At 50.8% G+C, this 26,591-nt stretch overlaps 6 protein-coding genes across 6 annotated transcripts; 2 read left to right on the forward strand and 4 right to left on the reverse strand.

Moving 5' to 3' along the window:
• Nucleotides 1-1,044: 1,044 nt before the first annotated feature.
• On the forward strand, nt 1,045-4,966 carry MAA_06826 (histone-lysine N-methyltransferase; the record flags this gene model as incomplete). Its single annotated transcript, XM_007824824.2, has 3 exons — nt 1,045-1,710; nt 1,794-4,788; nt 4,863-4,966. 3 exons carry the CDS (start codon nt 1,045-1,047, stop codon nt 4,964-4,966), a joined length of 3,765 nt encoding a protein of 1,254 aa, XP_007823015.2.
• A 1,046-nt stretch (nt 4,967-6,012) lies between these two features.
• MAA_06827 (ilp is an apoptosis inhibitor) lies at nt 6,013-6,689 on the reverse strand (the record flags this gene model as incomplete). Its single annotated transcript, XM_007824825.1, has 2 exons — nt 6,013-6,582; nt 6,669-6,689. The coding sequence occupies 2 exons, from the start codon at nt 6,687-6,689 to the stop codon at nt 6,013-6,015; spliced, it is 591 nt and encodes a 196-aa protein (XP_007823016.1).
• A 7,529-nt stretch (nt 6,690-14,218) lies between these two features.
• On the reverse strand, nt 14,219-14,994 carry MAA_06828 (glutamyl-tRNA synthetase; the record flags this gene model as incomplete). Its single annotated transcript, XM_007824826.1, has 2 exons — nt 14,219-14,627; nt 14,777-14,994. The coding sequence occupies 2 exons, from the start codon at nt 14,992-14,994 to the stop codon at nt 14,219-14,221; spliced, it is 627 nt and encodes a 208-aa protein (XP_007823017.1).
• A 1,011-nt stretch (nt 14,995-16,005) lies between these two features.
• Nucleotides 16,006-17,331, forward strand: MAA_06829 (MYB-like protein; the record flags this gene model as incomplete). Its single annotated transcript, XM_007824827.1, has 1 exon — nt 16,006-17,331. One exon carries the CDS (start codon nt 16,006-16,008, stop codon nt 17,329-17,331), a length of 1,326 nt encoding a protein of 441 aa, XP_007823018.1.
• Nucleotides 17,332-18,275: 944 nt separating this feature from the next.
• Nucleotides 18,276-19,440, reverse strand: MAA_06830 (14-3-3 protein; the record flags this gene model as incomplete). The annotated part of the gene is made up of 2 exons (XM_007824828.1): nt 18,276-19,346; nt 19,384-19,440. 2 exons carry the CDS (start codon nt 19,438-19,440, stop codon nt 18,276-18,278), a joined length of 1,128 nt encoding a protein of 375 aa, XP_007823019.1.
• A 3,402-nt stretch (nt 19,441-22,842) lies between these two features.
• Nucleotides 22,843-26,343, reverse strand: MAA_06831 (Sterol regulatory element-binding protein cleavage-activating protein; the record flags this gene model as incomplete). The annotated part of the gene is made up of 3 exons (XM_007824829.1): nt 22,843-23,759; nt 23,831-26,223; nt 26,312-26,343. The coding sequence occupies 3 exons, from the start codon at nt 26,341-26,343 to the stop codon at nt 22,843-22,845; spliced, it is 3,342 nt and encodes a 1,113-aa protein (XP_007823020.1).
• Nucleotides 26,344-26,591: the final 248 nt, after the last annotated feature.

Genomic DNA, 26,591 nt, shown 5'->3' on the forward strand with positions numbered 1-26,591 from the left:
TTTACCATTCCCCTTTTCTCTTGCCGCCCAAAAGGAAGAAAAAAACAAGCGTACTATCTTCAAATGGGAGTCGTGGTAGCTGTCGGCCCTTCTTCACAACGCTACCCAGTCAAATTCGACATATCGGAGCGTACTCACATTTTTTGGCAAGGTATATTTGCCTCTGGGTAAATATATACTAATAAATTACAGTACATTATGGGATATCTCGCGATAGGCTAATTCATCTTCGCAAAGATGTGCAGACATGCTCTCTACCTCCCTCGCCACCACCGCAATCACATGTGTAGCTACCTAGGCACTTTGTTGAACCGTGTGCATAGCTGCTATCACTCCATAAATCGTAGTTTCCGCTGACAAACATTGCTGTAGATTTCAGCGTTGCACCTAAAACCCCTTTATTTTCAACGAATTTGATTAAAATTGGCATTTCTGGGCGTGGGAAATTTGGTTCGATTGTGAAGCAGGATGCAGGTACAGAATAAACTTTTTGGGGGGGGCTAGCCTATGCCGGCCAGAATTCTAGAGTGGCTAATGCAGCGACTAACTCCGGACAAATAGTATTTCCGGCAAAGCCACGCCGAGAGCGCACAAAGGTTCTCGGTACTTCCTGAGCCTCCGTAATGTTGCCAGCCTGTGGCTGGACCAACAAGGATTCAGTTCTGCCATCCCTGAAAGAAAGTGTCAATCTATGTCGAACCTCTCACCGTTCTGTCCCTTCTATTTTTCACACGTGCACGCTTCACATCTTGATCTTTTGCTGCGGCACATATTGCACTACGATCGCATACGTTTGCTTCGCCCTCTCATCACTTTTCCATTGGCGCGACAGTTCTTGCTCTGCCAGTGAATGAGGATCTACCCGCCTTCCCACCGCTGCCCGCCCTCTTGTCCTCCGGTCGCGTGGGCTCGGCGAAGCGCGTACGGCCTGCGTGTGAAGACCATCGCCCACCACAATCGTTTGTCCCGTGAATGGCCTAGAACCAAACGCGAGATATGATGAGCAGGTTGCGGTGCAAAAGATAACAGGAGCGCATCGACACGATGACTCGGCCGCCTCCAGGCGTGAGTTTCGCGCAGTTCTTTCCAAACGCTCCAAAAGTGAGAGCAGAAGCCCAAGGCCGGGCAGATCGCGAGCGATCACGGCGCAATAGCATTCAGGGCAGCGATCCATCTTCAGATCCCGCTGCCGGCGCGGTGCCTTCGAATGCAACCGGTTTTGCTCGGCTGTCACAATCCAATATCCCTTCGGATGCCCCCCACTCACAAAACGACGATCACGACACTCCTCTGGGAGATATACCCAGTACTGTTGGATCTGCCAGCTCGCACACGAGCTCTGCGTCCTCTATTTTTAGTGCCTCACAAAGGCAAACCACAACGACGGCCTCATCTCACATATCTGCAAGAACGACGCCTCTCACCGCGCGGGACTCATCGTCCTACTCACCGGTCCCCTCATCTTCAAAGCCAGATATGCCTCCACTGGAGGCAGCCGACCATGGCTCGGGACAAACTCATACCGCAGGCCTTGCTCAAGGCCATGATGGTCTGAACTCATTCGGTACCCAACATATTGATCGCCCGTCGGCCCGAGATCCATTTCCATCTGTCAAAGGCCTGATATGTACATATGATCCGATCCTCGATCGAGTACGGAATAAAGGAGCTGGCAAGAGTTCCAAACCGACATATACAGAATTTGGATTGGTATGTATAACTAAATATTCTCATGGGTGAAGGGGGGGCGTCACTTTCGGGCACAGTAAATATAGGCTAACTTTCTTGGATAGAACGATGACGCTCCCCCTTCCGACCCGCGTTTGCAAAAGGCTGGGGGCCGGCTTGGCTATATCAATACCGACTATTATCTACCAAAAGCTCGATTGCGCCCTGCGCCAGAGAATCTCAAACCCTACCCGTATGATGTAAAGACATCCATCGGGCCTGGCCCGCCGACGCAGATCGTGGTGACACGGTACAACCCCCTGATTCCCTTCAACAAAGTGACGGCTGTCTTTGCAACATTTGGAGAAATTGCGGAAAGCAGCAATAAAATGCATCCCGATACAGGCAGCTACCTTGGTTTTGCGACCATTCGCTATCGTGACTCTAAGCGCTCAGGACGAGCGGCTGTCTCCGCAGTTGATGCCGCTCGCCGTGCCGTGCGGACACCTGGTATCAAAATCGATGCTGACATGGTCAAGGTTGACTATGATCCAGAGGGACGTAAGAGCCGACGAATGCTTGAAGAACATCTCAAACGAGAGAGAGAAAAGTATAACAAGGAGAAGTTGGCTAGGGAGCAGGCCGCTTCTAAAGCACCTCCAACAGGCCCAAAATCTTCAGCACCGGCGGTGCCTTTCGTGCGACCCCCCCCGACAGCACCCAAAGGACCAACTGCGCCGTGGCCAACACCGGCGACAGCACCACCACAACCCAGTGCAACGCCGCCTGCCAGGCCACAGGTACCTATTGAGCCGCAGAATATCTCCCATCAATTGGCGAATGACCCCTATATTTTCATCTCTTCTGATGATGTGCCGATATTGCCTAGTATCGTCCCGCACATGAAGAAACGATTAAAGAATTATGGGTTTGAAGAAATTCGTCTCGACCGTACCGGCTTCTACGTTGTCTTTCGAAACTCGTTTACGGGCAAGTCAGAAGCAGAACGGTGCTACCGAGCCGTCAATCATACCGAATTCTTCAACTATGACATGGCGATGCAGCTTTGCTTGCCAAGACCAACTCGTGGTGCGGACGCTGAACGCAGACGCAGTCCTTCTCCCCCACCCCCGAGAGATAGGGAACGGGACCAAGAGCTGTTAGCACGGCGACGGCATGAGGAAACAAAACGACGTCGGCGAGAAGAGGAAGCAGACCTCGAAGAAGAAAAGAAACAGAGAGCTAAGAACTTTGATCCTGTCTTCGAGGCCGTGGAGGCGGTTCGACGAGAAATGACGGAGCACCTGATACGGCATATTCGAACACAGGTGGCTGCACCATGCCTCTCTGACTTCCTCAATCCATCCAACCATGTCGCCAAGAGACGAAAATTCAACTTGGACCAGATTGATGACGATGAAGACAACGATAGCAATAGCCCGAGGATTGGGACACCGAATTCAGGAGCGGATCCAATTGAACGGCGAACCGGACGACTTGAGGCAAAAGCACTGCCCCGAATACGAAAAGTTAAGGCTAAGGGCAGCCACCGAAATATGTTTGTTGATCCCTTTTCACGGAAGCGCCAGTCTGCCGGGAGAAGTGCTTTCCGTTCCTTGCACCATCGTTTCAAGAGTCTGGACAGCGACTTTGAGTCCGACGATGACACTGACACTAGAGCGCTGGCTGCTCGTGACACCGAAGAGCCTGAATCGCGACCCCGGAGTCGCATGAGTACGGATGACGAATTTGGCTCTTGGGGTCGCGGTGGAGACGACGACTCTATGACAGAATCTAGCCTGGCCATCTTAGATCGGTCATCGTTGAAGAAAAGGAAGTTGGAAGCTTCCATTGAGAAGGCTTTTAAGCGACAAAAGAAGTCCGATGAAGAACTATTTGGTGTCAAAATTAGCCGCATCGACACGGATATTGACGGACGCGGGGCATCTACAGACATTGGTGTTGATGTTGATCTGCTGGGTGACCTTGACAGTGGTGTGTCCAGACCGGAGACACCCGTACCTCAAACTTTGAAGGGTGTAAAGAAGAAGGCCGTAAAGCCGAAGAAAAAAACCAAGAAGCAACTCTTGGAGGAGCAGGAAGCTCTGAAGCAGCAGCAAGAGGCGGAGCTCGGCGATGAAGGCGACGAGGAGCTCTCTTTGCCAGCCAAGGTGGAGGAGGAGGGCATTCCTCAAGCTGATGCACCTATTGACAAATATGATGAGCGACTATTTTCTACCACACCACTCACCGCCGCTCTCATACTGCACGACGATTTCAAACCCGACATTGCTGCTTTGCAGAACCTGGCTCTTGGCATTAAAGACAAGCCTGATTTAGCCAAGCTGCAAAAGAAGTTTAGCGTTGCCGATGTTGGAAACGCAGAGCTTTGGTTATGGAAGCGCAACCGTGTCAGAGAACTGAACTCGACGAGCAACTCTTCCAATCACCCGGTGTCTATTGGAGGATACTACGTTCCGAATGCCACCGGCTGTGCGCGTACTGAAGGAGTCAAAAAGATTCTTAACTCTGAGAAATCGAAATACCTGCCACATCATATCAAAGTGCAGAAGGCTAGAGAAGAACGCCAGGCACGGTCCAAGAGGAACGGCAAAGACAGTGTCCATGCCGCGTCTGAAGCAGCCAAGATTGCAGCTGAGAAGATCGCCAAAGGCAACTCACGCGCCAATCGGGCTACAAACCGTCGTTATGTTGCCGATCTGAATGACCAAAAGAAGACGCTTGGGCAGGACTCTGATGTCTTCAAATTCAACCAGCTTAAGAAGCGGAAGAAGCCCGTCAAGTTTGCTCGATCTGCTATCCATAATTGGGGCCTTTATGCCATGGAAAATATCAACAAGGACGACATGATTATCGAGTACGTTGGTGAGGAAGTCCGTCAACAAATCGCGGAAATTCGAGAGAACCGTTATCTCAAGAGCGGTATTGGGAGTAGCTACCTTTTCCGCATTGATGACGATACTGTCATTGATGCAACCAAGAAGGGGGGCATTGCACGTTTCATTAATCACAGCTGCATGCCGAATTGTACAGCCAAGATTATCAAAGTCGAAGGCAGCAAGAGAATTGTCATATATGCCCTCCGTGACATTGCAATGAGTGAGTAACTTTCTTTGGAGAGTAAAGTGGCCTGAGTTTAGAGTAGAACCACCTGGCTGACATGATGTCTACAGATGAGGAATTGACATACGACTACAAATTCGAGCGAGAAATTGGCAGCTTGGACCGTATTCCATGCCTTTGCGGTACCGCGGCCTGCAAGGGCTTCCTTAATTAAGCCTCGAAAATTACCTTTCCCTACTAATACCGAAACTCTCGCACATTCTTATCACTACCCAAGCTTGGCAACTTCCGAACCTACCTAGAATGGGAGCCAGAGTTCCGTTTCTGGTCCATTCTTGTATAAATCTCCCTATCATAATACAAGCTTTCAATTTTCTTTTCTGTTCTTTTCTTCTTTTGCAGGCTTGGACCATATTCCAACATCACTCTCTCATATAGTCAGAACTATGGAATTGACTTGAGAGAAATGCGGAAGAGAAAAGGGTCGACGCAAGAACGAAAGAGCAATCCATCTATGTTTTTGGATTATGGCTGTGTGGCGTTAGGCGGACATTGTCAACGGAAAGAAGGCATATTTGCATCATTGGTGCGGTTAGGGGAGTAAGTTAGCCCTCATGGTTTTGACTTGTTTTTTCTTTACTCGTTTCCCGACGTCAGCAGGAAATCAGGGGAAGGCTTCTTGGTTCTTTTTTTTTTTTTTCAACAACGGCGCCGATTTCAGGCCCATGGTGTTGTCTTGACGCGGCGTTTCAACCGGCCATGTACTTTTTGATCCCCCTTCACTGCCCCCCCCAAAAACCGTCATCACTTCATATTGACGACCTGACATTGCAACTGTCTGTACATAATGCAACACTTGACACTGAGGTTACTGAATAACCCCCAAAAATAGAGCAAGCTGACCCACTTTTACGCGCTTTTAAAAGTATCATTATTGTATGTGGAAGTGATGTGGTGTGCTAGTAAGGACAACTGTGATATACGCGCCTAAATGAAGCTCCTTCGACAGGATAAACGTCGTAGATGATACTTGGTGGAGCACGGTTCGGACATGACCATACGCTCAACAGCCTGACCAAGGGGTATAACGCCTCTCCGCCAAAACAAAAGAGAGCCAATTGCGAGCAGTATAAGCAAAACGATTTTTCAGAAAAAGAGCGTATAGCACAGTCCTATCATGAAATTTCCACAAATCCTACCCGAGTCGCTTCCAGAAAAGAGTAAAAATGCAATACTCTTAGCCTGCCGAGGTCTTGCCCCTCAGTCTCTAGACCCCCTTGATGAATGCAACTCATTCTCTCCCGGTGGTGCTCTCGGTCCTAGCATCCAGTCCTGCATTGCCAGCCAATCGCTCCAGTTGGCTTCTGCGTTAACGATTTCCTTCTCGGTAACGCCTTGAAGTGGGCGGAGGAAGGGAACGGACTGCCCATTTTCCATGTCGTAATCAGCCTTGACTCTGAGCCATGTCTCGCTCTTTGCAGCAAACAGGTAGTTTCTCCGCTCCTGTTCGTGAATAGGACCTATTCCTGCAGACCAATCGTCGCCGAAAAAGCCAAGCAGAATGGAGGGTGTATCAAACCCCGTAGCAACCAGTCGTCTGATGAAGGGCACGAGGGCTACGTTTCCGCGCCCTGCCCCCGAAGAAGACGAAGGACTTGGCGTGGCAGCGGAACTCTGATTAGAGATCTTTTCAAATGGTAGTTGGATGTTTACCAAGGCTGCTACGGCCTGTACAGGATTGGTGTGCTGAGCATGCTCAATGAAGAATCTGTGACAGGACTGAAATCTCGGGTACCACTCGAAGATATCAAACTGGGATTCTTGAAAGGGCTGTGAGATGATGTGTCTCGTCAGTTGGTGCCCATTTTTGTCGCCGTTTGGTCGAGAAGAAGAACTACCAAGTAGTACAAACTTACATGCTGAAATTGCCTGGGCATGTCGAAGGGAGGGATTATGATGTTTCCTAAATTAGAACAGCTAATGATTCGTGCCAGCGATACACATAACTGTCGACTGAGGTGATTTGTGGTCGTAGGGTCCAACGTGCCGATTAAATAGGAGCCTGATTTTTTTTCTTTTTTAAAAAAACGTCCTGGGCCCTGGGAATCGGATAGTTATATGTAGAAGACACTGCTGAAACAGCAAATAGACCCAAGCACCGTGCGTGACACGCAGATATATTGTTGAGAAAGCTTCCCTTTACAAACAAGAGTCAAAAGCAGGGGCGCGCCTCCTGCACTGACTTCAATGATGCGGAAGGAGCCCCGGCAGGTAGATGACAAAGTCCGAGAGACGCTCCTTTCTATCAAGGTTGTAAGTTGCTGACTACTTGTAGAGCCGAAGAGATATTGATAGATGCCCCAGGGTAAGATATCATACCAGTTGCTGAGAATGTGTTGCCAGAGAGAGTGGCGCGATAATCCTTTTATGTCTTGTGTCATGGAAACTCTCATGTCCGCCTGCCTCTATATCAAGAGTTGCAATGGGGTTGGTGGAAGGGCCTAGAAGGGCAGAGGGGGTGTGAGCAGTGATGTGCGGTGAAACGTCTTGAAGGTCAACTTAGACTTGGATGAATGTAAATACGGCAATCGGAGAGACATTCACAGGTTCGATGGCGGGTTGTGATTGGAGCCAGCCGGCTGGGCGAGATGCGAACAATGGCGGATATGGATTCAGACCAGGGGGAGCGAGACTGGAGAGGGGAGGAGGACGGTCAAAAGTGAATCACAAAATACATATGAAGCATGGCAGACACAGGTATTGCTACTAGGGGGGCTCCAGATTGGCCCATGCCGGCATGTATAAAAGGAGCTCAAGTTCGTGGGTTGGAGACGGAAGCCAGATGGAGTGGCGTCGACTGGCTGGACCCGGGAACATGGGAACATGGAACATGGGAGCGTGGTCCGAGCCAAGATCCATCACCCCTGCAAGTTACCACTCCCTGCGCTTTCAGCCTTGTTTGTCTGCTGAATGAAACACGAGACGAACAGAGAGTTGGAAACCGAAGGCGACAGGGGAGTGTAGGCGAGCCTGGGAACCATGGTTGTGTCTGGTGTTTGTGTGACCGCAGGCACGAGGCCTCTGCGATGCGAGGTGCTCAGGCTGCAAGTACTAGTAGCAGTGGGGAGGCAGGGAGGGAGGCAGCCGCGCGGAAGCCTTGGTGGTCCGTGGCTGGGTCGTGATCCACGATAGTCGTAGTCTCCATCCTCTGGGATGCTGAGTGGTGTTTCTTTTGATCCACTGGTGCATAGGCTCGTCGTGTAGATTTTTTTTTTTCTTACCCAGGCTGGGGCCGCAGAAACCAGGTGAGATGGCTGGCGACCAACATGATCAACCACAGCCAACCTTGTCGCTTCCTGTGTAATCCCCATTGACAGCGGCTGAAGGGTCTCAGTTTCCATACAGAAGACGAAGGTGTTGTTACTCTACGTATTCTTGGTCTTCACCGATTGGTAGTTACTCTGGCCCTCGTCAATCGAAGCACATCGCATCATGGAACAGGACATCGAACCTCGATAACAGATCGAAGTGGCACATGTCCGCGTAGCATCACACAGCTCTTGGCTGTGTAATCGGGTTCCTCGCCAAAGGACAGCGTCTTGCTCACAGTCCTGTCTTCTCTCCGACCCGCCCAGATTTGGCCAAGGCCGATGCCACCACAGCATGGAATGAGACAAGTTGGCAAAGCCATGGAGAGTGACTGATTCCATATATTTGTTAATTAGCCCAGCAGTGGCCACAAACCGGCGGCGTCCAGGGAAAGTTGGCCTTGACAGGGCGACCAGGTCAGGGGTGCCGACGTCGAGCTGGAGACGCAGGCAGGGTTGGTTGCCCGCGTCTATGTCTACATAAGGGTCCTTGAAGCGATTTGGGGGTGGCTGTTCCCTACTAGTCTGTGGCCCAGCTGACAGCCAGCACATGGGTGTGACAGGCGACCAAGACTCTGGTGAGTGGTCGATTTCGGATTCAGTTGCACCATCAAATCGACCTGTAGATCTGGTTGTACGAAGTACTCCGTACAATCAGGTCAAACAAATCGAAGCCCCACCTGTTCAGGCCGCCCAGGATCGTGACTTGAGCAAGCAATGCCATCTTGAGACTTTCAAGAGAAGGGTGGCCCCTTCTGGTCATCATCGCCCAGTCGCATTCCCTACGGCCTCTCCTTTCATTGGTAATCTAGATGAGCCGAGTTGAGGGTGAAAGAGTTGCGGCACAGGCTCTTCGAGTCAGCTACTGAGGTGTCAGTGCTAAGCAAAGGAATTATAAGCGAAAGTTGGCAACATGCTTGTTTTTCCTCGTGTTGATGTTCTTTGCGAGTTTATCTCCGAGACCTGGTCGTAAGCGACGGGACCTGATGTCATCACCACCGAAAACCCCCAAACCCTTGTAGGAAGAAGCCAAGCCGCGGGAGGGCGAGGCACCGCGCGCTTGTCTAGCCAGCCAGATCTCAAGTGTCAATTGAACTTGACAGATGCTCATAGGTGGACCCCGGCATAAATGGCTGCTGAATGCCCCCTGGGTCCTGGCGCGCAAAATCCGCGCCGACGGTGGTGGTTTGGGATGCCGCTGAGTGATGATTTGGTGGTCGCAATTCGCTCCTGTCATGTCAGTTACCGCGACTCTCACCTGCACCAGTTGACAGTTTTGCCAACCGGTCGCTCCTCCCTGATTTCGTGGTCTCAGCCTACGCGGTACCTCCAACTACTACCTGGTCAGTACCAAAACAAAAGTATGCAGGTACCTAGTATGTACCTAGTCGGGACGCGACTTGGTAGTATTAACTCCGTACTGCCATTCGACTTTGGAATTGACGAGACAAATTGTGACTGATCGTCACCGCACTTCGGCGCCCGGCCAGGTGATGACCTTCAAGCACCTACCCATTTTTATATTTATATTTATTTCCTATTTTCTGTTCTTTCTCTCAATGCCAAGGCATCCCACCCGTTGATAGCCCTCCGAACTGCAGGAACTGCCCAACAGTACCTCGTGTATCTGGAACCAGACTGATGGGACGAGCATGCCGATCGATACTCGGCAAAATCGACCAGACACTCCATGCGTGCATGGTAACTGCCCGCTCTACGAACTTGGAAGTACTGCCGGAATATTTGTGGCACCAAGCCGAATCGCATTGACCGGCCCTGCAGGTGCCGTGGAGACCTTGAGACCTTCAACGCCTGAGCCAGGCTCTCGGGATGGCCACAACATTCAACTCAGAATCCTTGGACGATGTTCCCCGGAAGAAGGGTTCGGCAAGAAGTGAGAGAGGGAATGTTTCCGATGCTTCGGGCCATAAACCGCACTAGGCAAGCGTGAATTGCTCGGCGGGCTTACCGGACAGTTTTTGCTAGGTGCGCTTATCCCCTTACAATTTATCGGATTTAAACTCTACCCATATATGCCTAAGCAATTTACGGCAGAATATATTTACATACCGTGAAGTATATGCTAATATAGTACAATATAGTACAACAGTGTAAAGCCCAGTAGCCAGGTACCTACCTAGGTAGGTACCTAGTGCTAGCAAAAAGAGTGAGCTCGCCGAGCAATTCACAGGCAAGCCGTCTTCCACATGGCAAAAGGCAGCCCGAGCGTCGGCAACCGCCACTGTGAGCGCATCTCCGGCAAAGGGCGACAGGTCACATCCCCCTTCCCACATCCATTGACGTGCCACGGCATGCCCGTCGCTTCAGCTGGCCAGTGTTGATACCCCTGTAATCCTGTTAAGAGCTTGACTGACCCCGGTCTTGCTTTGCGCCCTGCCGAATCTTGGTTCGCCGGCTCGCCAGAAAGGAAAAGCAAGTCCAAGCCAAACAAGTTCGTTCAATGATAGTATTGCCACCAACAGCGGAGCTCTCGACACTCCACCAGAGAATATATTCGTCCAGTGACAACTGTTTCCGCTACTTGGAGATCAAACTTTAGCCAAACCTCGCATTGGAGGGAGCTAAGCCAAGGCCCTTTGTAATCGCTCTTGGATCCAGCAACTTCGCCCTCAACACATCGGAGTTGCACGATACAAAGTCTATCCAATATTGGAACATTTTTGGGTGTCGCGGACACCAATATCAGTAACATCAGTCCTCATTTTCTCTCAGCATATGAGAGAAGAAGGCATGGCTACCAATACTGAGACAGAATATAACAAGTGCCAGTAACTCGACGCGGCAAGTCCAGGCTAGAATCCGTTCCTCAATACTACTGCAAGTCCCAAGTCGTCGTCTGGCCGAGTATCACAGGGATGTGCACCCTGGCGTCCAACCGGAGCTAGCCTCTTGTGAAGCCAGCAAGCGCCTCGTTGTATCTCTGCCGACCATCGAGGTTGATCATGATATGACTGGAGCCCAGCAGAGGAAGAGCAAGCAATTTCTGTGTATCAGACAGTTGGCAATGTTTCTGCCACGTCTCTCTTGTTCTGATCTCTCATGCGCATCGTACTGTTCTGGATTAGTCCAACGTGCTTGCGTCTTCTAGTGGTGGCCAGCCGTTCAGTTGTGAGACAGGACGGATCGTCAGGAAAGCAGGAAGCGAGAAGTCACATACTCTCAACTCTTCACAATCAGCATTCAGCTGGTCAAGGAAGCAGTTGGGAAGGGCTTCGATGAAGATTGAATGTTTTCTGTTTTGCAAAATCTGCGGCCGAGTGACGCCAGGGTTATTTGGTGGCCAGGAGCTATCAATCGGGGTGTGTTGTTTGCACCCCACCAACGAGGTCTATCTGTCATAATCGGGGCAGCCTTGTCCGTTTCGGTCAGATTTCATGACCCCCCTGGAATCACACTGGGACTAAAAATGAATTCTCCGGCGGCATGACGGGCTGAGCGGGAGCCTTGTCGAGGCAAGGGTCGACTCGTATGTACTATATCTATTGAGGCCACGCAAAGTGGCGAGTTATTTGTCGCAAACCAAAGAAAACTGGTCAACTAGGTGCCCAGCGGTTTGTGTTGCACTCTCATGTCGTGTTGCCCGGTATTCCAGGACAGCCAGGCTGGGGACGAAAACATCACCGAATCCTGGAGCCAAGGGCACTGAGACACCTGAGGACGAGAAGAGCTGCTGGCTTTATTATGGCTGATTATTCCTCTCACAGCGGCCCCGGTATTCACCACACAAAATTAATTTGACGGCGAAGACGTAGATGTTGTTCAGGGGCGCTGGGACAGTGACTGACTGAACAGCCCAAGGAATAGCAAACAGATCTGATGCATATGACCAAGTATGACTCCTCGCAGCCCAAAGCAAACATGAAGAAGCATGGCCAATGCTTTGCAAACAGCCCAAGGAACATAAGACTGTTTATGCGAATCCACCACTTCATATTTTGTTAAATGCCACGCACTGGTTGTTGTCTGCAGTAGCCAACTGTCCTGCGGTTGCGAACTCCCCATACCGCGAGTACGAGCTCACCATGTTCAATCTTCCAGCCCCGAAGACAGTAATTGCATATAAATTCTCCCATCATGGCATCTGTACTGCCCGAGCAAGAAATTCGACGCGCGATAGAAGAGACATGCGGTTGGATCGAGGGGAATGCTGGTGCGCATAGATACAGGGACTTGAACTGTGGCTAGACAATGCGCTTTGTACTGATTTTTTGACAGATTACCCGCTCAAATGCCAGCCAAGTCAGAGATGCGCTAGAGATGTCGTTAATAGTATCATTGGATGTTGCTGGAACCCAACAGGGGGAATCTGCTCTCTTCATACGACATGTCTCGACAAGAGGGCAGTAACAGGGGGCGTCGAAACGAACTCGGCCATGCTTTGGTTCGGACACCCTTCCCGTTTTCTCTTCTCGTCTTGTGTCATTCGCAACTCCCTTTTCGATGTGTGATGTGCTAAGTTGTACGCCTGGAAGTGTTGCCTCGGCCGCTCCATATTGTAAGACGGATATATTCAGTGGTAACCCTGATATTAACGGGTATTCCCTGTTTATTTGTGATTCGGAGACGAAAGCAGACACTATATACCGTTATACTACGGCAAGGCCCCGAACCGACAATGCCATGACGTTAGATCCCATTACAACCTTCATTCCGTCATCAACATCTCATCTGCAATCCAAGACGACGATATCAGGTGCTTCCACCAGAAGCAGCATCCCCACGACACGCTCAAGTCTATACATTTCGAGTGAGACGGGGCTATGGCCAACATCCATAATAACTGCAATTGACAGCTCCTCGACATCTATTGCATCTTCAGGCGCATTAACAAAGTCCCCTGCAGCCATGGTTGGAATGGCAATTGGAAGTGCTGGTTTGTATGCCCCTTGCATCAAGCGCATGCTATCGTAACTAACACAACTCATTGCGAATGATTCCAGCGGCATTGACTATTTTTGGTGCCTTGTCATATATAGCATACCGATATGTCAAAAAAAGGAAATCCCGTCGTCTGAGACTACGGCCTGTCGAGCAAAATCGGCGCCTGGGTGACGACCGCCATGAAGTCGGAGTCCAGGTCTCCAGGTGAGCTTTGCAGCCGCCCCAAGACATGAAATAGCCGAGAAGAGTGCAAGTAGACATTGTTCTTTATTCTTTGACCTATTTAACGGGGTCGCGGAAGCTGGGAAATTATTATCGCTTGCCAAAGTTGACCACATTCAGACTTTGAGCAGCTTAGTCTAGGTTGAAGAACGATGAAGGGATTCCATTTGCAATCGCTATACAGCGTCCAGTATCTAGGCATTTCCAGGATGAATTTACGAAATCGTATTGCAATAGGGTTGATCAAACTATTGATATTTCCATCACAGTACGCACCCGGTGTTGATGCAGTTGAGCAAATCCCGTGGGTCAAGAAAACTTGTCTTAGGGTCCTAGATGACATTTGCGCTGATATTTGCACAAGAGATGACCTGAGATTTCCTCCAGAATTCCTCTTAGCGCTATATGCTCGGTTTGTCTTTGTAAAATGTCCCGTAGCACACTGATAGTTCCCAAGATCAGACCGATAGGTACGCAATACCGAGCAGCCATTTTGAATGAGCCGGCCACAACGGCATTCAAAGCACCCTACACCCATACTGCCCGGTTCCATCAACTGGCCTTTGCGAAGGAGTCAGCGGCAAAAATCGAAGGGCCACTACCCCTGAGACTGATTCGCCGTCTGGTCTCCCCACGTCAGCACCATGTTGTACAGCCACGTACTACAGCACCTGACGAATTGGCCAAGTTGTGAATGGGCCATCATTGATGAAGTACGTAGTCAAGTCTGCCCTGGCCCCGGGGACAAGTGTACGCCGGCCGCTCAGGGGAAAGAATAGAAATCACACGGCACTATTACCGCATCAAAGAAGATTACGCTAGTGTTAGTTTGTCCCATTGTCGTTCCAGCGTCAGCGAGTGAGCAGCAGCCGGCGTCGATAAGCCGCGATTCCCGACACAGAAACCAGTCCATCAGTCACTCACAGGATGAGGGAGAAAGTGGCAGCGATTAAGCAAATCGGGAAATCAGATTCCTACGAAGCCTCCAAAGCTTTCGCAATGAGCACCTTTGCCCTCTCGCTGAGGTCCATAGCCAACGCCAGCTTCTTTCCCTCGTCCGTCATCTTGCCCCAGGTCTTCCTCAGAATGCCCACCATCTTGTCCTCGTCCATCTCAGCCTTGGCTTCAAAGTCGTCGAACTGGTCGTCGAGGAACACCAGGCATGCGACATCCTCGAGGACCTGGGTCTCGCCGTCGGTGGACAGGCCGTCCTTTCGCACCAGCGCCGCGACTCGCTCACACTCGTCGGCTGGCAGGGCGGGCTGGATGGCTGGCGAGGAGAGGAGCGCCGAGACGCGAGAGGCGGCTTGGGATTTCTGTTTGGCCCGCCATGTCAGGTAGCCCGGGCGTGTCATGGGGAAGGCAGATCGAGGGAGTTCCCATCTATTGTTTTGAAGACACAAAGCGTTCCTTCTTAGCTGTGGTTTTTTTCCTTTTTTTTAATTTTCCTCGTTTTGCGATAGAAATAAAACTCTACATTTGATCCTTTGGGGCATTTGGGAACAGGGCTGTGAGCTTAATTGAAGACGTACCGTCGGAAGTGCTGCGCCCTACAGGCAAGCTGGAGGGCTGGTGAGGCTTCTGGGCATCGAGACCGGAGCCACCTTGTCATTTTTTGCGCGTAGTGCAGCTCATACGGCACTGTCTTGGGCCCGTTTGGCCCGTCGACCTTGTTTGGGTCTTCGGAATGAGCCTCATCAATGAGTCGCAGTGCCTGCTCATGCGCGGGAGACAGGCTTGGGAGGGCCATCCTTTGGTCGAGGGGACCTCTCAAGAAGGCCGAGGCTTTTTGTCTTGAGATGGTGAGTCTGGCTACTACTGCGCACCGGGACTATGGAGAAGAGTGTATCGCTATGCAAATAGGGACGGGCTTGAAAGATCTTTTACAAGACGAGATTCGGCTCTGAAGCCCATCACGATCATCATGGATAAGGCGATAGGCCGCAGGTTGTTTCTGGATGAGTAAGCTGGTCTTTGTAAATTCCAATTGGACAACTGGTTGACGCCACAGCAACTCTTGCAACGTTCGGTCTTCCGTAATTCCCAATCGGCCTCTCCACGTCTGGATGCTGGAACATGTGTGGTGTACAATACCCCATAGACTTGGCCGATCGACATGAATAACCAGCTCCCCAACGTCTCAGGCACTCGATACATACGTTGCATGGGGTCTACTGTGAATGCCCGGCCGTTGTATCCCGTACAAGATGCGGCCTCAATCTACAGATCGGGGAGGCTTCGCATTGTTGAATCATGATCCGAGCATCCGCGCAGTGACCACGGGGCCAATCAGTGACTCGGTGCCACAGGGAGACACAATAGGAAGCACTTGCAGTCATCTCGTCAGGCAATGCAGATGATGTGAATATTATGCAGAGGCAGCTCTGATTTCCACGTTTGTTAGCCCTCGACAGCTGGCAACAGACGGGTCGTTTGTGAAGTGCCAGAACGTGATTTTGTTCTCCAAAAACCTCAATACTAAACAAGGGACACGAGCGACACGAGTGACACAAGTGACAGATTATCTGAGTTAATACCACGTCTCTTATTCGCCTTCTCCCATCTTCTTCCGCTTTCTTGATTTCCCAGAGAGTCATCCCTGGCAATATACGACCCCATTTTTGCCCGTCCATTCTCATCTTCCTGATTCTTCTCAGCAAGTCAAGGCTGTATAAGTGGTGCTGTAAATATTACGAGCTTTGCTAATCGCACCGGCTCCTGCATCTTGACGCCACGCTTGTCTCTCTAGCACTCGCTACTCATGGGGGAGGACTCTGACGTTTCCCATCACGCCGCCACGGGAGATGGGGAGCTGCTTGAAGTTGATACTTCGTGCTCTGCCAAATCAGTTGATGAGGATGTTGCAGTCTCTTTTACGGACGAAAGTACTGGCACCAGCAACGGAAGCACCACCGGCGACGACTCTGCCAGCGCTTGCGAGAAGGACCGTCAGACAACAGCTTGCAAAAAGAACTGTCTTAAAAAAAGCAAACAGTGCTTGAAGGCTGCGCCCGAGGTAGCCAGCACCAATTCTTCAGACGTTTCGGCAAGCATTGTAGCTTCTTCCCAAACGAGCAACTCCAACGACACAAAGTCCTCTTGCAAGAAAAACGAGGCAAAGGATAAGAAATCCGAGATCTCCTCCAAGTCGGACGCATCGTCCGAGAGCAACGTCACTACGGTCGAGACAGGTTCTGGGCCTGATACTTCCCATGAAACAGGTTCTGCTGTCGACACTGTCGACAGCTCGTCCAGGACTCAGGAAGCAGACTCCAAGGCAAACGGTAATGCCGATACCGAGGGCAACGACCAGTCCGAATGGACTGTATCTGAGGACCTCCGGCTCCGAGGCATGAAGGAGTCAACAGATAATCTTTCCTGGGCCGATATCGGGAAGGCTCTCAATCGTGGGAAAGCCGAGGTTAAAGCTCGCTGGAAGGCCATCAAGGACCAACAACCTCAAGAATATGCCACCGATACCAACGCCGACACAAAGGGCGACCTTGGGGCTGGCCAGAGTCCTGATGCCAAGACTGAACAGGGCAAGGCTGTAACCCCAGCGAAGGAAGCAAGGTCACAACCCCCCCTTAAGCAAACCATGAACCAACGTCGTCTCGAACATCAGAAGGATCACCGCAATCGCAGGGTGGCTCAGGAAAACAAGGGGCTCAAGCTTGGTACTTGCGAGGCACAGTGCAACGAGGACAATCTGTCCGGCAGCGAAACATTGTCTGAATCACTTTGCACCACAGACGAACGCAGACGCCAGAGACGATATCTTTATACTCATGTCTACAAAACTCTGTACCCGGCGGAGGCTGATGTCGGGCAGAACGAGCACTTGACCAAGCGGGATCGCGCTGTGCTCGCAACAATTGCGTGCATGCACACAACAAACAAACTGCTAGAAATGAAGGCAAACTTCATGAATGCCACAGGTGCAGATGTGCCCATTGCAGTTCTTCGTGACTGGTATGAGGGAGAATGGGCTGCAAAGGAAGATCGTCCCAACGCTGTACAACACGAGGATTCGGTTGAGAGAGTTGAAAAGTGGATTGACAGCGTCTCAATGGGAGCAGAGGACTAATGAGGGTGCGGTCATAGTTGGGGCAAAGAAGAAAGGATTCCGAAACCCTTCGACGCCTGCACAATACCTCGCGTGGTTACCAAGGCTCGGTGTCCGAGTCCGTAAGCGCAGCATTTGGAAGAGTAAGTGGCTACATAGTCATCAGCTCTGGACAGAGAACAATCCTCACTGGGCGGGAAACAGTTGATAGGTATTTTGAGAAGTCAGGGACGATAAATATGCTTTCTTAAGAAGATTTAGGCACATTCAATCGCGGAGTGCTCTGTAGTTGATGAAATAAAATAGAGAATAACCACGACTGCAGGGCTTCGACAGCCGAGCGCATATGTGCATCTCCTGCTGTCATATGAGACATGTAAATACAAGAACAAGATAATGCTCCTTCTATATGCAGAATGCGACGCTTTCTTTTGTCCCAGATACAACAGAAGATATCCAAGGGGGGGCCCTCAAGATCTGCACCCCCGAGAATCAAAAGAGAAAAAAACGGCGACGCCCGTACGAATGCAAGTATGTAATATGGCTGTTGTACAAAGTGGGCGCAGGTTGAAAATACCAAAATGTATAATTCAGAATGGAATATCTTATAGCGGAAAGCCGCAATTGGTAGGCCATGTTGCTGGCAAGATGTCATGATTGGTTCGGAAAAATTAATCCTGTGCCGCATATCTTTCGCCGGGAACGGCGCGGTTCAAAAGTCGAGGGTACTCGATATATACCTCAAGTTGTGGGATCCTTTGTGTAAAGGGGAAATCGGCAATTTTGTAGAAGAACCGTCAGTAACTTCAGTAAAGCTCTCAGTTTGTCGAACAAGTCTCCCCTGACTGGTTGAAGCACGAAGTTGAAGTTGGCTCTAATGATGCTCTCTGTTTTTGAGAGATATGCTGATAGAGAGGGGGTGAGTGAGCCTGTATAATAAGCTACACAACGAGGGGGCTCGTACGTCAAATCGGGTTTTCCATCCCTGGCGGAGGAGTTGGTTTGGCGAGAAGGGCAGGACTCGATACTTGGTCTTTACTTCGCAATGTATTATTCGACCAAGCAAGGCCTCGCTTCATCATCTTGCCCAGCACGGTGACAAGCTCAGCAGCGTCTTTGAACATGTCATCATCCACGCCCTCAGTTGCGTTGTAAGCTTCTTGAATTGCATCCTTGGCAAGCTTACGGCTAGCTTCAGCATCGTGGACACACTCGTAGAGAAAAGCAGCGTATTCGGTCTTTACTGATAGTCGTAATGAATGAGAGCCCCACAGCAGTTCGTCTGCAAGCTTCACGGCTTCCCGGAAATAGTGATGGGCTGTAGGAAGGTAATCTTGTTGCGGTAGCAGAAACGACGGTGGCAACAGGGCCACATGAGCCTCAAACCCTGGAGGCGGTCCAACAGGCCCGCCTTCCAAAGGATGGGTAGGCTGAACAGACGACGGCCTGGACAGCAAGTCCCCATCAAACGTCTCTCCTTTCCTCTCTTCTGCTTCTGCCCGTGCTGCTGATGCCAATGCCGCTCTTCTCGCCTCTGGCGTCCAGCTCGCCATGTTGGAGACTGGGGGGTGGTTGTGAAAAAGCACAAAGATGTGATGGAAGCTGGCGCGTAGCTTATAGGCCAAGACCTTTAACTCGACATGGTTGCCAACCATTGGGATGACCCATTCCTGGAGCATTTTCAACCCCTCGCGAGACAGCCATATTATATGCAATATGCGTTTGAGAAACAAGGGCGATGTGGCAGGGTCTGGCCTTCGAGATTTCTTGGAAGCCACCAGCTGATGGGCAAGGTTGAGCGACAAGCCAAGAATTTTGAAGAGTATTGACGACAGCATAGGATTGTCTTGCTCGACGGCTTTGGCCAGCCTGCCCAAGAACTTTTGGTCAACCTCGGACGACGCCATCCAGTCGGGCTGGGTCCAGCATGTGCTTCGTCCCACGGCGGATTCTTGCTGTCGGCTTTGAACCGTGGCAATCCGAGCTGATGGAGTTGGAGCCGTGTCAAGTCGAGGAACATGTCCCTCAACGGGTTTCTAGTAAAGTTTATGGTCAGAAAGTGAAAGCAATTACTGGGACCTGAATCCAGAAAGAGGTGGGTGGCTCATGGGCGAGCCAGCAGCCTTGCATGTCGGGAGAGACAGGTTCAGAAGGAGGCTGACATGGTCCAACGCAGGATTTGAGAATAAGAGGACGAGAAATAACAGGGTTATTCCAATGTGGGAGGGAGCTTGACAGCTGGCGTGACTTGATTGGATCACAAGAGACGAACGAAGGTATAGGGCGGCCACGAGTGCAGGTAGGGCTGGAGACAAATGGAACTCGAGTGAGTATTGGGAGTCTAAGTCCCAGGCGCCGGGAGAGAGGACTGAGGACTGAGGACTCCTCGACCTTGGGTAAAGTAGGTCGTCAACCCAATGCAGAGGACCGCCTGTCATCTTGACCGCCAAGTGTCTGGCGTGACGGAACGTCTCGTGTCCGGCTTTACGTAGATGTCAACTACTAGCGGTTCCCGCGTCTGGCAACACTAAACAGCCTGGCCACGAACATATGTACATAGGCCAGCACTTGCAAAGACAACCGACGGGGGAGGGCGGTGCGATGCAATTCCTAGGCCCGACGTGGTCTGCTAGCGAGCTAGCTTTTGCCGCTGGGATACCCCGAGTACCGAAGCCCTGAACATGATCCCGTCATCGTGGAGGCGGAAGAGGGGTGGAGAGAGGAGACGGGCTTGGACGTTGGGATACGAGTCGGAGCAATGATAGGTAGAATCCAATGCTTCGATGTCGTCCGTCCCCTGTCACAGCCCCGGCGCAGGTCATGATTAACTTTGCCCGGTATTACCAGGGGGATGGGAGCGGTGAGGACCAGAAGCTTGCGAGCAACACTCGTGGGAACTGTCCTCAGGTACCGAGTCTTTGCCCTTGAGATGCATTCATCAAGGGAAACCCCCAATTGGGATACTCGATTTGCCGCGTTTGACATGAACAAGGCAGCGTGCATCGGCGGCCTCCAAAGACACTCGTCAACGAGGGCCACCACCGTCAGTCAGGGACAGGATAGGAAATGCATCAAAATTGAGTGTTGAGGGTGAGCCCAGAGTCTACCATCTAGATGATAAGCAGAATCTCTCTGATCGGGTAAAACAGCCACGGTGCAGCATAAGCGAGCAGAAACAAGGCGGAATGCGGCGCAACCAACGTGTATGCGACTTGTACCATCAGGTATCGGCTATTGTGGATTGACGTAGAAGACTGACTGACTGACTGGGAGACTAGCCAACTTACAAAAGTTGCAGCATGTGCCATTGGAGCTTGCTTGCTTGCTTTCTTTCCCTCGGGCTCCTGTCACCGACTTCCAGAAGCTGGCGGCGATACAGACAGATGGATGGACGAGGCGCAATTTCGGGTTGCGCAGCGGCGGCTTGAATCCAGCGTTTCACTTTGTCTTTGTCACCGACGGACAATGGCGAGAGGGCAGGAACAGCGCGTCGTCGAGAGCTAGCTTGAAAACGTCGCACCTCCCAAGCTGCAGTGTTGGTCAGGCTTGGATCAATCAATCAATTGACGTCGGCCAGCTCATTCGGGCCAGTTCAATGCTGACCTGGACGCGTTCGGGTATGAACTGGTGCGTCCTACTCCGTCCATATACATACAGAGAGAGCTCCGTGCCGGCGACTCAATTGACCTTGAGCACGGTCGAGGACCAAGACCGACCACAACAGGAGGCGCGTAGTCACTCGACCGAGGGCGGAGGGAAGCCGACTGGCGAGTTCAAGTTGGACCAAAAGTTTGACTCGTGCGCCGTGAGCCGTGAGAGTTGAGCATGTGCCGCGGATCCGCAAGCTACTTGCGATACGGAGTAGCACTTGAGGCGCTTGAGCGCCGCCGGAGGGTAAAAGGGCAAGGCGCTCACCGGGCAGGCGACCTGCCGAGATCAGATCAGACAATGTGCGTGCCGAGTGCTGTGTAATATATGTATATACTTATGTATATATAGTGTCCGGTATCATCCATGTCGGCAAGAAGCAAGAGTCGTCGGCTTCAGCGGCGCGAAGCTGGCCATCTGGTAATCTCGCGTTCGGCCAGGCGGCCAAGCGCAGCCAGGGGTTAGATGAGATGGGAGAGACAATTAAACCCTTGAGCCAACATGTACGGAGCACATACATACATTATGGTTGGAGCAGCGTGACGCGCTTCTTACAATACAATACTCCGTACCGTAGCACTACTCTCAGTACTTACCCAGGCTCCGTGGAAACATTGATGGAGGCACCTAGGATACCACCTCCTACGGAGTACTTTGCATGTACACATTGATTTTTCTCAACACCGTCACCCATCTTTTTTTTTATATATTATTCAATGCGCACAACATTCTTGCCGCTACTTTCCGGTCTTTTTTTTTTGTGTGTGTGTGTCTGACGCAACACCAAGACAACGCCTCGATGCCCACGCCGATTGGCTCGTCTGGCCGTCCGTCAGTCAACACTTTGAGCATTGTCTTGTCAAGATCCTCCAGGCCTGGACCAGGTCCGCCCTGTTCAGGACATTGTCCATCCAACCCTGGCGCCTCGGCCACTAGTCCCAAGTCCCCCAGTCGCTTCACCCCTAGGTTTCCCAATTCCGCCCCTCTCTCAACCAGGGCTGACCGTCTGCCAGGAATTGGCAAATCGGAAGTCGTTTCAATGGTTCACCTGCCGGGCACATCCTAAGTTAGCCGACCTCGATAATACGTAAATCCCACCACCGTTTCCCAGCCTCCGTCAATTTCGTCCATCTGAGACAGTCCATCTAAAAGCATAAAAAGAGACCTCCTGTCTTTTGTAGTGTTGTGCGACTGCGTCGCACCCAGTATGGAGCACCTAGGTATGGATGGAATACGGGGTCGGGCGCGAATGGAGGACAGGCGACTTTTAAAGGCCTTTGTGCATATATACTTGAATACATACTCCGTACTCCGTACAATACTACTAGTACATGATTGCCCACCCAGCTTGGTGGCCGCAGTCCATGCGGCCACGGGCTTCGTAGCCTTCACTCGTACCGCGAACCCAGCCTCCTCATTTTTTTCAACCTCCTGATCTTGGACGTGTCCCATGGTAGAGAATGTCCTCGGGGTACAGAACACTCCGTATCCGCGGCTTTTATGTATGTGTTGAATCCAGGGCGGGGAAAAGACACCGAGTCCGCTGCGGCCGTGACACCATTTCAATATCACACCACTGGTACCATTGTATACATCATATCCCATTCTGTTTTTTTTACACCCGAGTGAGGCATAATATAATATTACCACCTTCAACTTTCCCTCGTTTATAAGATCTCATTTTCCCCGTAAATGTTGGAGGTACAGAATTCGGGTAATTGGGCAGGTTGAAGTATTAAATTTATGCTAACGACAGCCGTGGCCCCTCTCCCTTTCGACCATGCTGCCTCGCCGGAGTAGACAGTTGTAATATAATACAAGGCGGTGGTGGCCAAAATAAGATAAGGCCTTTTAGGTCAACGACTCTCCACCAGTGCGCGACCTTCAACTCGATGCTCTTATCCTTGCTGCTTGTCCTGGTTTGCGGCGCCGACTTGACGTATTCATCAACGCGTCGTAGCTGTTATTCTCGGGATCAACATCGTAATGTTCTAGAGCACCAGCCGTCACGAGCTTGATAACATTGCCAAATGTAAACGCAACAGATCGAATACCTACAGAGACTTTCGGTCCTAAATCTGACACCACCAAATGACTAGACTCATCTCCTAGTTCGAAGAGAGGTCGGCATTCTTCCAGGTCTGGTTTATCGCAAGGTGAAGTTGCCCATACTTCCCAGTTTGCAAATGAATACTGATTGTTTTGCCCGGTCGCGCGCCTTCGTCGCAATGTTGAGTTCATGTTGCTGGTCTTGTTGTACGTTTGGATCGCTCGCCGTATGCCAACTACACTACCATCCGAGAGCAAATGCCACGTTCCCGGATTCTTAACCCGTTTTTTCACTTCCTTTGCTGACTCGAAACTGCACTCATCACCATTCATCTTGCTATCGGGACTCCGAAGATCAATTACCTCGCAGTCATCTGCGGGAACATAGGCCTGCAACACGCAGTCGCCCGTCTCGCTTTTAACATAGCACAATGTCAGAGATGCTAATCCCAACATGCCCGGCTTGGACGCATGACCCGAATAGGTGCATTGAAGGGATCTAGAGATCATTCTCTCGGTGAGGAGGGTTCGCAACACCTCTCTCACTTCGGCATCTACGAGGTAGACGCAATCGCTTGCTGCCAGTGCGAACACGCCGAGAGGAGACAATGGCACGATTTGGGAGATTGCACCAGCATCTGAGATTTTCAAATCCAAAAGCTGGGTGGTCCATGATGACTCTTGTCGGTTGCCAATGTAGACATGTCCTTTTTTGGAGACCATGACAATGAATGTTATCACTCCAGAATCGCCTATTTACCAATAATAATTAGTCTAAATGTTTTAAATACTAAAAGGAGTCAAAGGTCAAAGCTCAACTCACACTTCTTGGTGAGGGAACGAGCAAGTGCCAGGGGTTCAGGGCAGATAGAAATTCCGCTTTCAGGAATCTGCGTCCCAGCGGTCACTTGGACCATTGTGCCGTTGTGGTGCACTAGTTGGATGGTTGGCTTGTCGGTATCAGGAGTAGAGTCGAAAAACATTGCGGCTGGCCGATGCGAACAGCTTTCCAAGGGCATACACCCACCCCATCTTTGTTCCGCCAGATTCCAGAATGATACTCTGGATGTCGATAATAACGCCAGCCAAGTCGAGTTACCGTCAATCGACATGCCCAATATGGGGAACGGGCACAGCTCGGCATCATTTCCATCCGCAATAACGTAACTACTTCCCCGTCGAATGTTCCAAACTCGGATGACTCTGTCAAGGCCTACGGATACGATATGCCCTGCTTTGGACTTGCTCAGTAAAGCGACGTCAAGAACATGGCCACCTCCCATAGACTTTATCGAGACTAAAGGAGTGTCATCCTGCTCCCCGCCATTCGCCAGCTCAGCATCCTCACCCCATAAAAGATAGTTCATGAGCAATCGAAGAGCTGCAACGATGACAACAACTATGACAATAAAGCGCAATAGCTGGTGATGAATAAAATCGTATGCAGCGGGTAACAGTGTAGGTTCTTTACTGTGAGGTGTTCGATCTGAGTCTCGCTTAACAAAAACAAGGGGCTCAAAAACTCTAGCCACGTAGCTGTAGGCTTCAGGTTTGACCAGCCGAATAATTTCCTTGGCTGTCTCATGGTCTTGATTCCTCAACCATGAGGTATGGCTTCTAGCCTGATGTAGGCCTTTCAGCACTGACAAATCTGGTGTTCGGAGAAGGTTACTATCAGTGCCTCTATAAAGTCGCAAAAGTTTGCGGAACATGTTGTCATCGCCAAAGAAATGCCACTGAGCAATAATAACGAATCCGATCATGATCACGGTCCCCGCGATCCGGGTTGACCAAGCAATTTTTCCTTGAAAGAATCCATCGGCCAAAGGGCCACGGCCGTTGCCTTGGTATTTGCGTCTACTTTGTCGCAAAGCAGCCTTTGCAAGAGCATCACCTAACTCCATTCGTCTTACGTCAACACTGAGGACAGACAAGAAGAAGGTAGAAAGATAAAAGAAATCAAAAACGATTGCGACAGCGGCAAAGATACAAAACGCCGATACCCCTGGTGAAACTACACGCGATAGGCCAAAGAGAATCAAGACATTCTGCAGCGAGCTTGCCAGAGCAGTATGAGCAGTTTGGCCAAATGCGTGGCCAATTCTGTTACTGGTGCTGTCCTCCGACGGAGTTAGGATGACCGCATTGATGAGTCGAAAGATGTTCTCCAAACTCATAGACAGCACAACGAGCGGATATGCCGCCTGTGGGATGCGGGACAAGTCGAAATTGAATATAGCGCAAACCGTGAAGCTCGACATGATAGAGAGGGCTACTTGGGTAATAATCGTGACAATGAGTCCAATTTTCGATTTGACTGCTCGCAGCTTTGAGAGGCTCATGAGAAAATATAGCACAGCAAAACCGTACGCAAACGCCAGGCTAAGGATATCTTGTGGCGACATGGGCCGAAATTGGAATTCGTACAACTGACTCCTCGCGTACCTTCCATCAGATGGATAGACGTCAAACTTGTCAGAAACTTTCTCGGGCAAGGATAGAGCCTTCGTTTCCCATTCTTGGCCAACAGGGGAGTCCCCCAAGCAAAGAAGGGTAATAACAATAGCATCAGCAGCAACTAGTCGACGATCTTCAAAACGCTTGCCGCTGAAAACAACCGAGTGACGTAGCGTCGTATTGGAGAAGTTGGACTGGTTTTTCCTGTCGTTGATGGTGGAAAGGATGTCATGGTCTGCCAGCAACCTGTCTCGGGAGCTATGCCAGTACAGCAATGGCGAATGAAAAAACCACGACTGGTTGGTGAGGCCGTTCGAAATGTGCAAGGCGTCACGCTGAGCCAGGGAGAGTTGGTCGTCGTCTTGGTGCTTGGCCAGATTGTCTGGCGCGTCTCGGGGACTAAAATTTTCGGTCTCACCTAGCAGTTCGTTCTGAAGTTCCAACGCTGATGCGAGCAAGTCAGCATTGAGAGCTTCCATGTAGCTAGAATGAACCCAGATAGACCTCATGATTATGTCTGGTTCTACCGCGGCGTCATATGTGAGCGGTTGGGCCACAGTCCAAGCATGATGAGGCAAATATGAGGCGCCATTAACAAAATCGCTAGTAAATAGGTATGGGATGGGGTAGATGAGGATCGTGGCTACAGTTGCCGAGATGAAGACAGCAGTGACGACATGGCCGGCGACATATCGGCCATATCGAGCGAAGCCACGGCGGAGGGGATGTGATGGTGCGAGGTCCGGAGGTTCCGTGGTCCTAGAAGCCTTGTTAACGAGTTGATCAAAGCGTGGATACACTGATGGGCAGCAACCACGAACATGGTTGGTGGTTGGTTGGAACATACCCTCGTAATGGATAGAGAAAGTACCAGATCATGGCGCAATGTGGAACATGCGATAGGTTCTGCAATTGCAGTTGATGCGCCAAGGCCGGTATTAGTACATATAGCTGAAAACAAAGCACTTGATGGATATTCAAAGATTCCAATGGTAATGCATTAACTGAAGGTGCCTGGTTTGTGTATGGATTAGTATTGTGGGTTTGATACGGGTGTGCGAAGATTGGAGCTTCTCGCCGTGTTGGGCAATGCGGGCAGCAGCTTACTTAAGTATGCGTGTTGACTT

The sequence above is a fragment of the Metarhizium robertsii genome (assembly GCF_000187425.2).
Source record: "Metarhizium robertsii ARSEF 23 chromosome Unknown MAA_Scf_5, whole genome shotgun sequence".
Taxonomy (NCBI): domain Eukaryota; kingdom Fungi; phylum Ascomycota; class Sordariomycetes; order Hypocreales; family Clavicipitaceae; genus Metarhizium; species Metarhizium robertsii.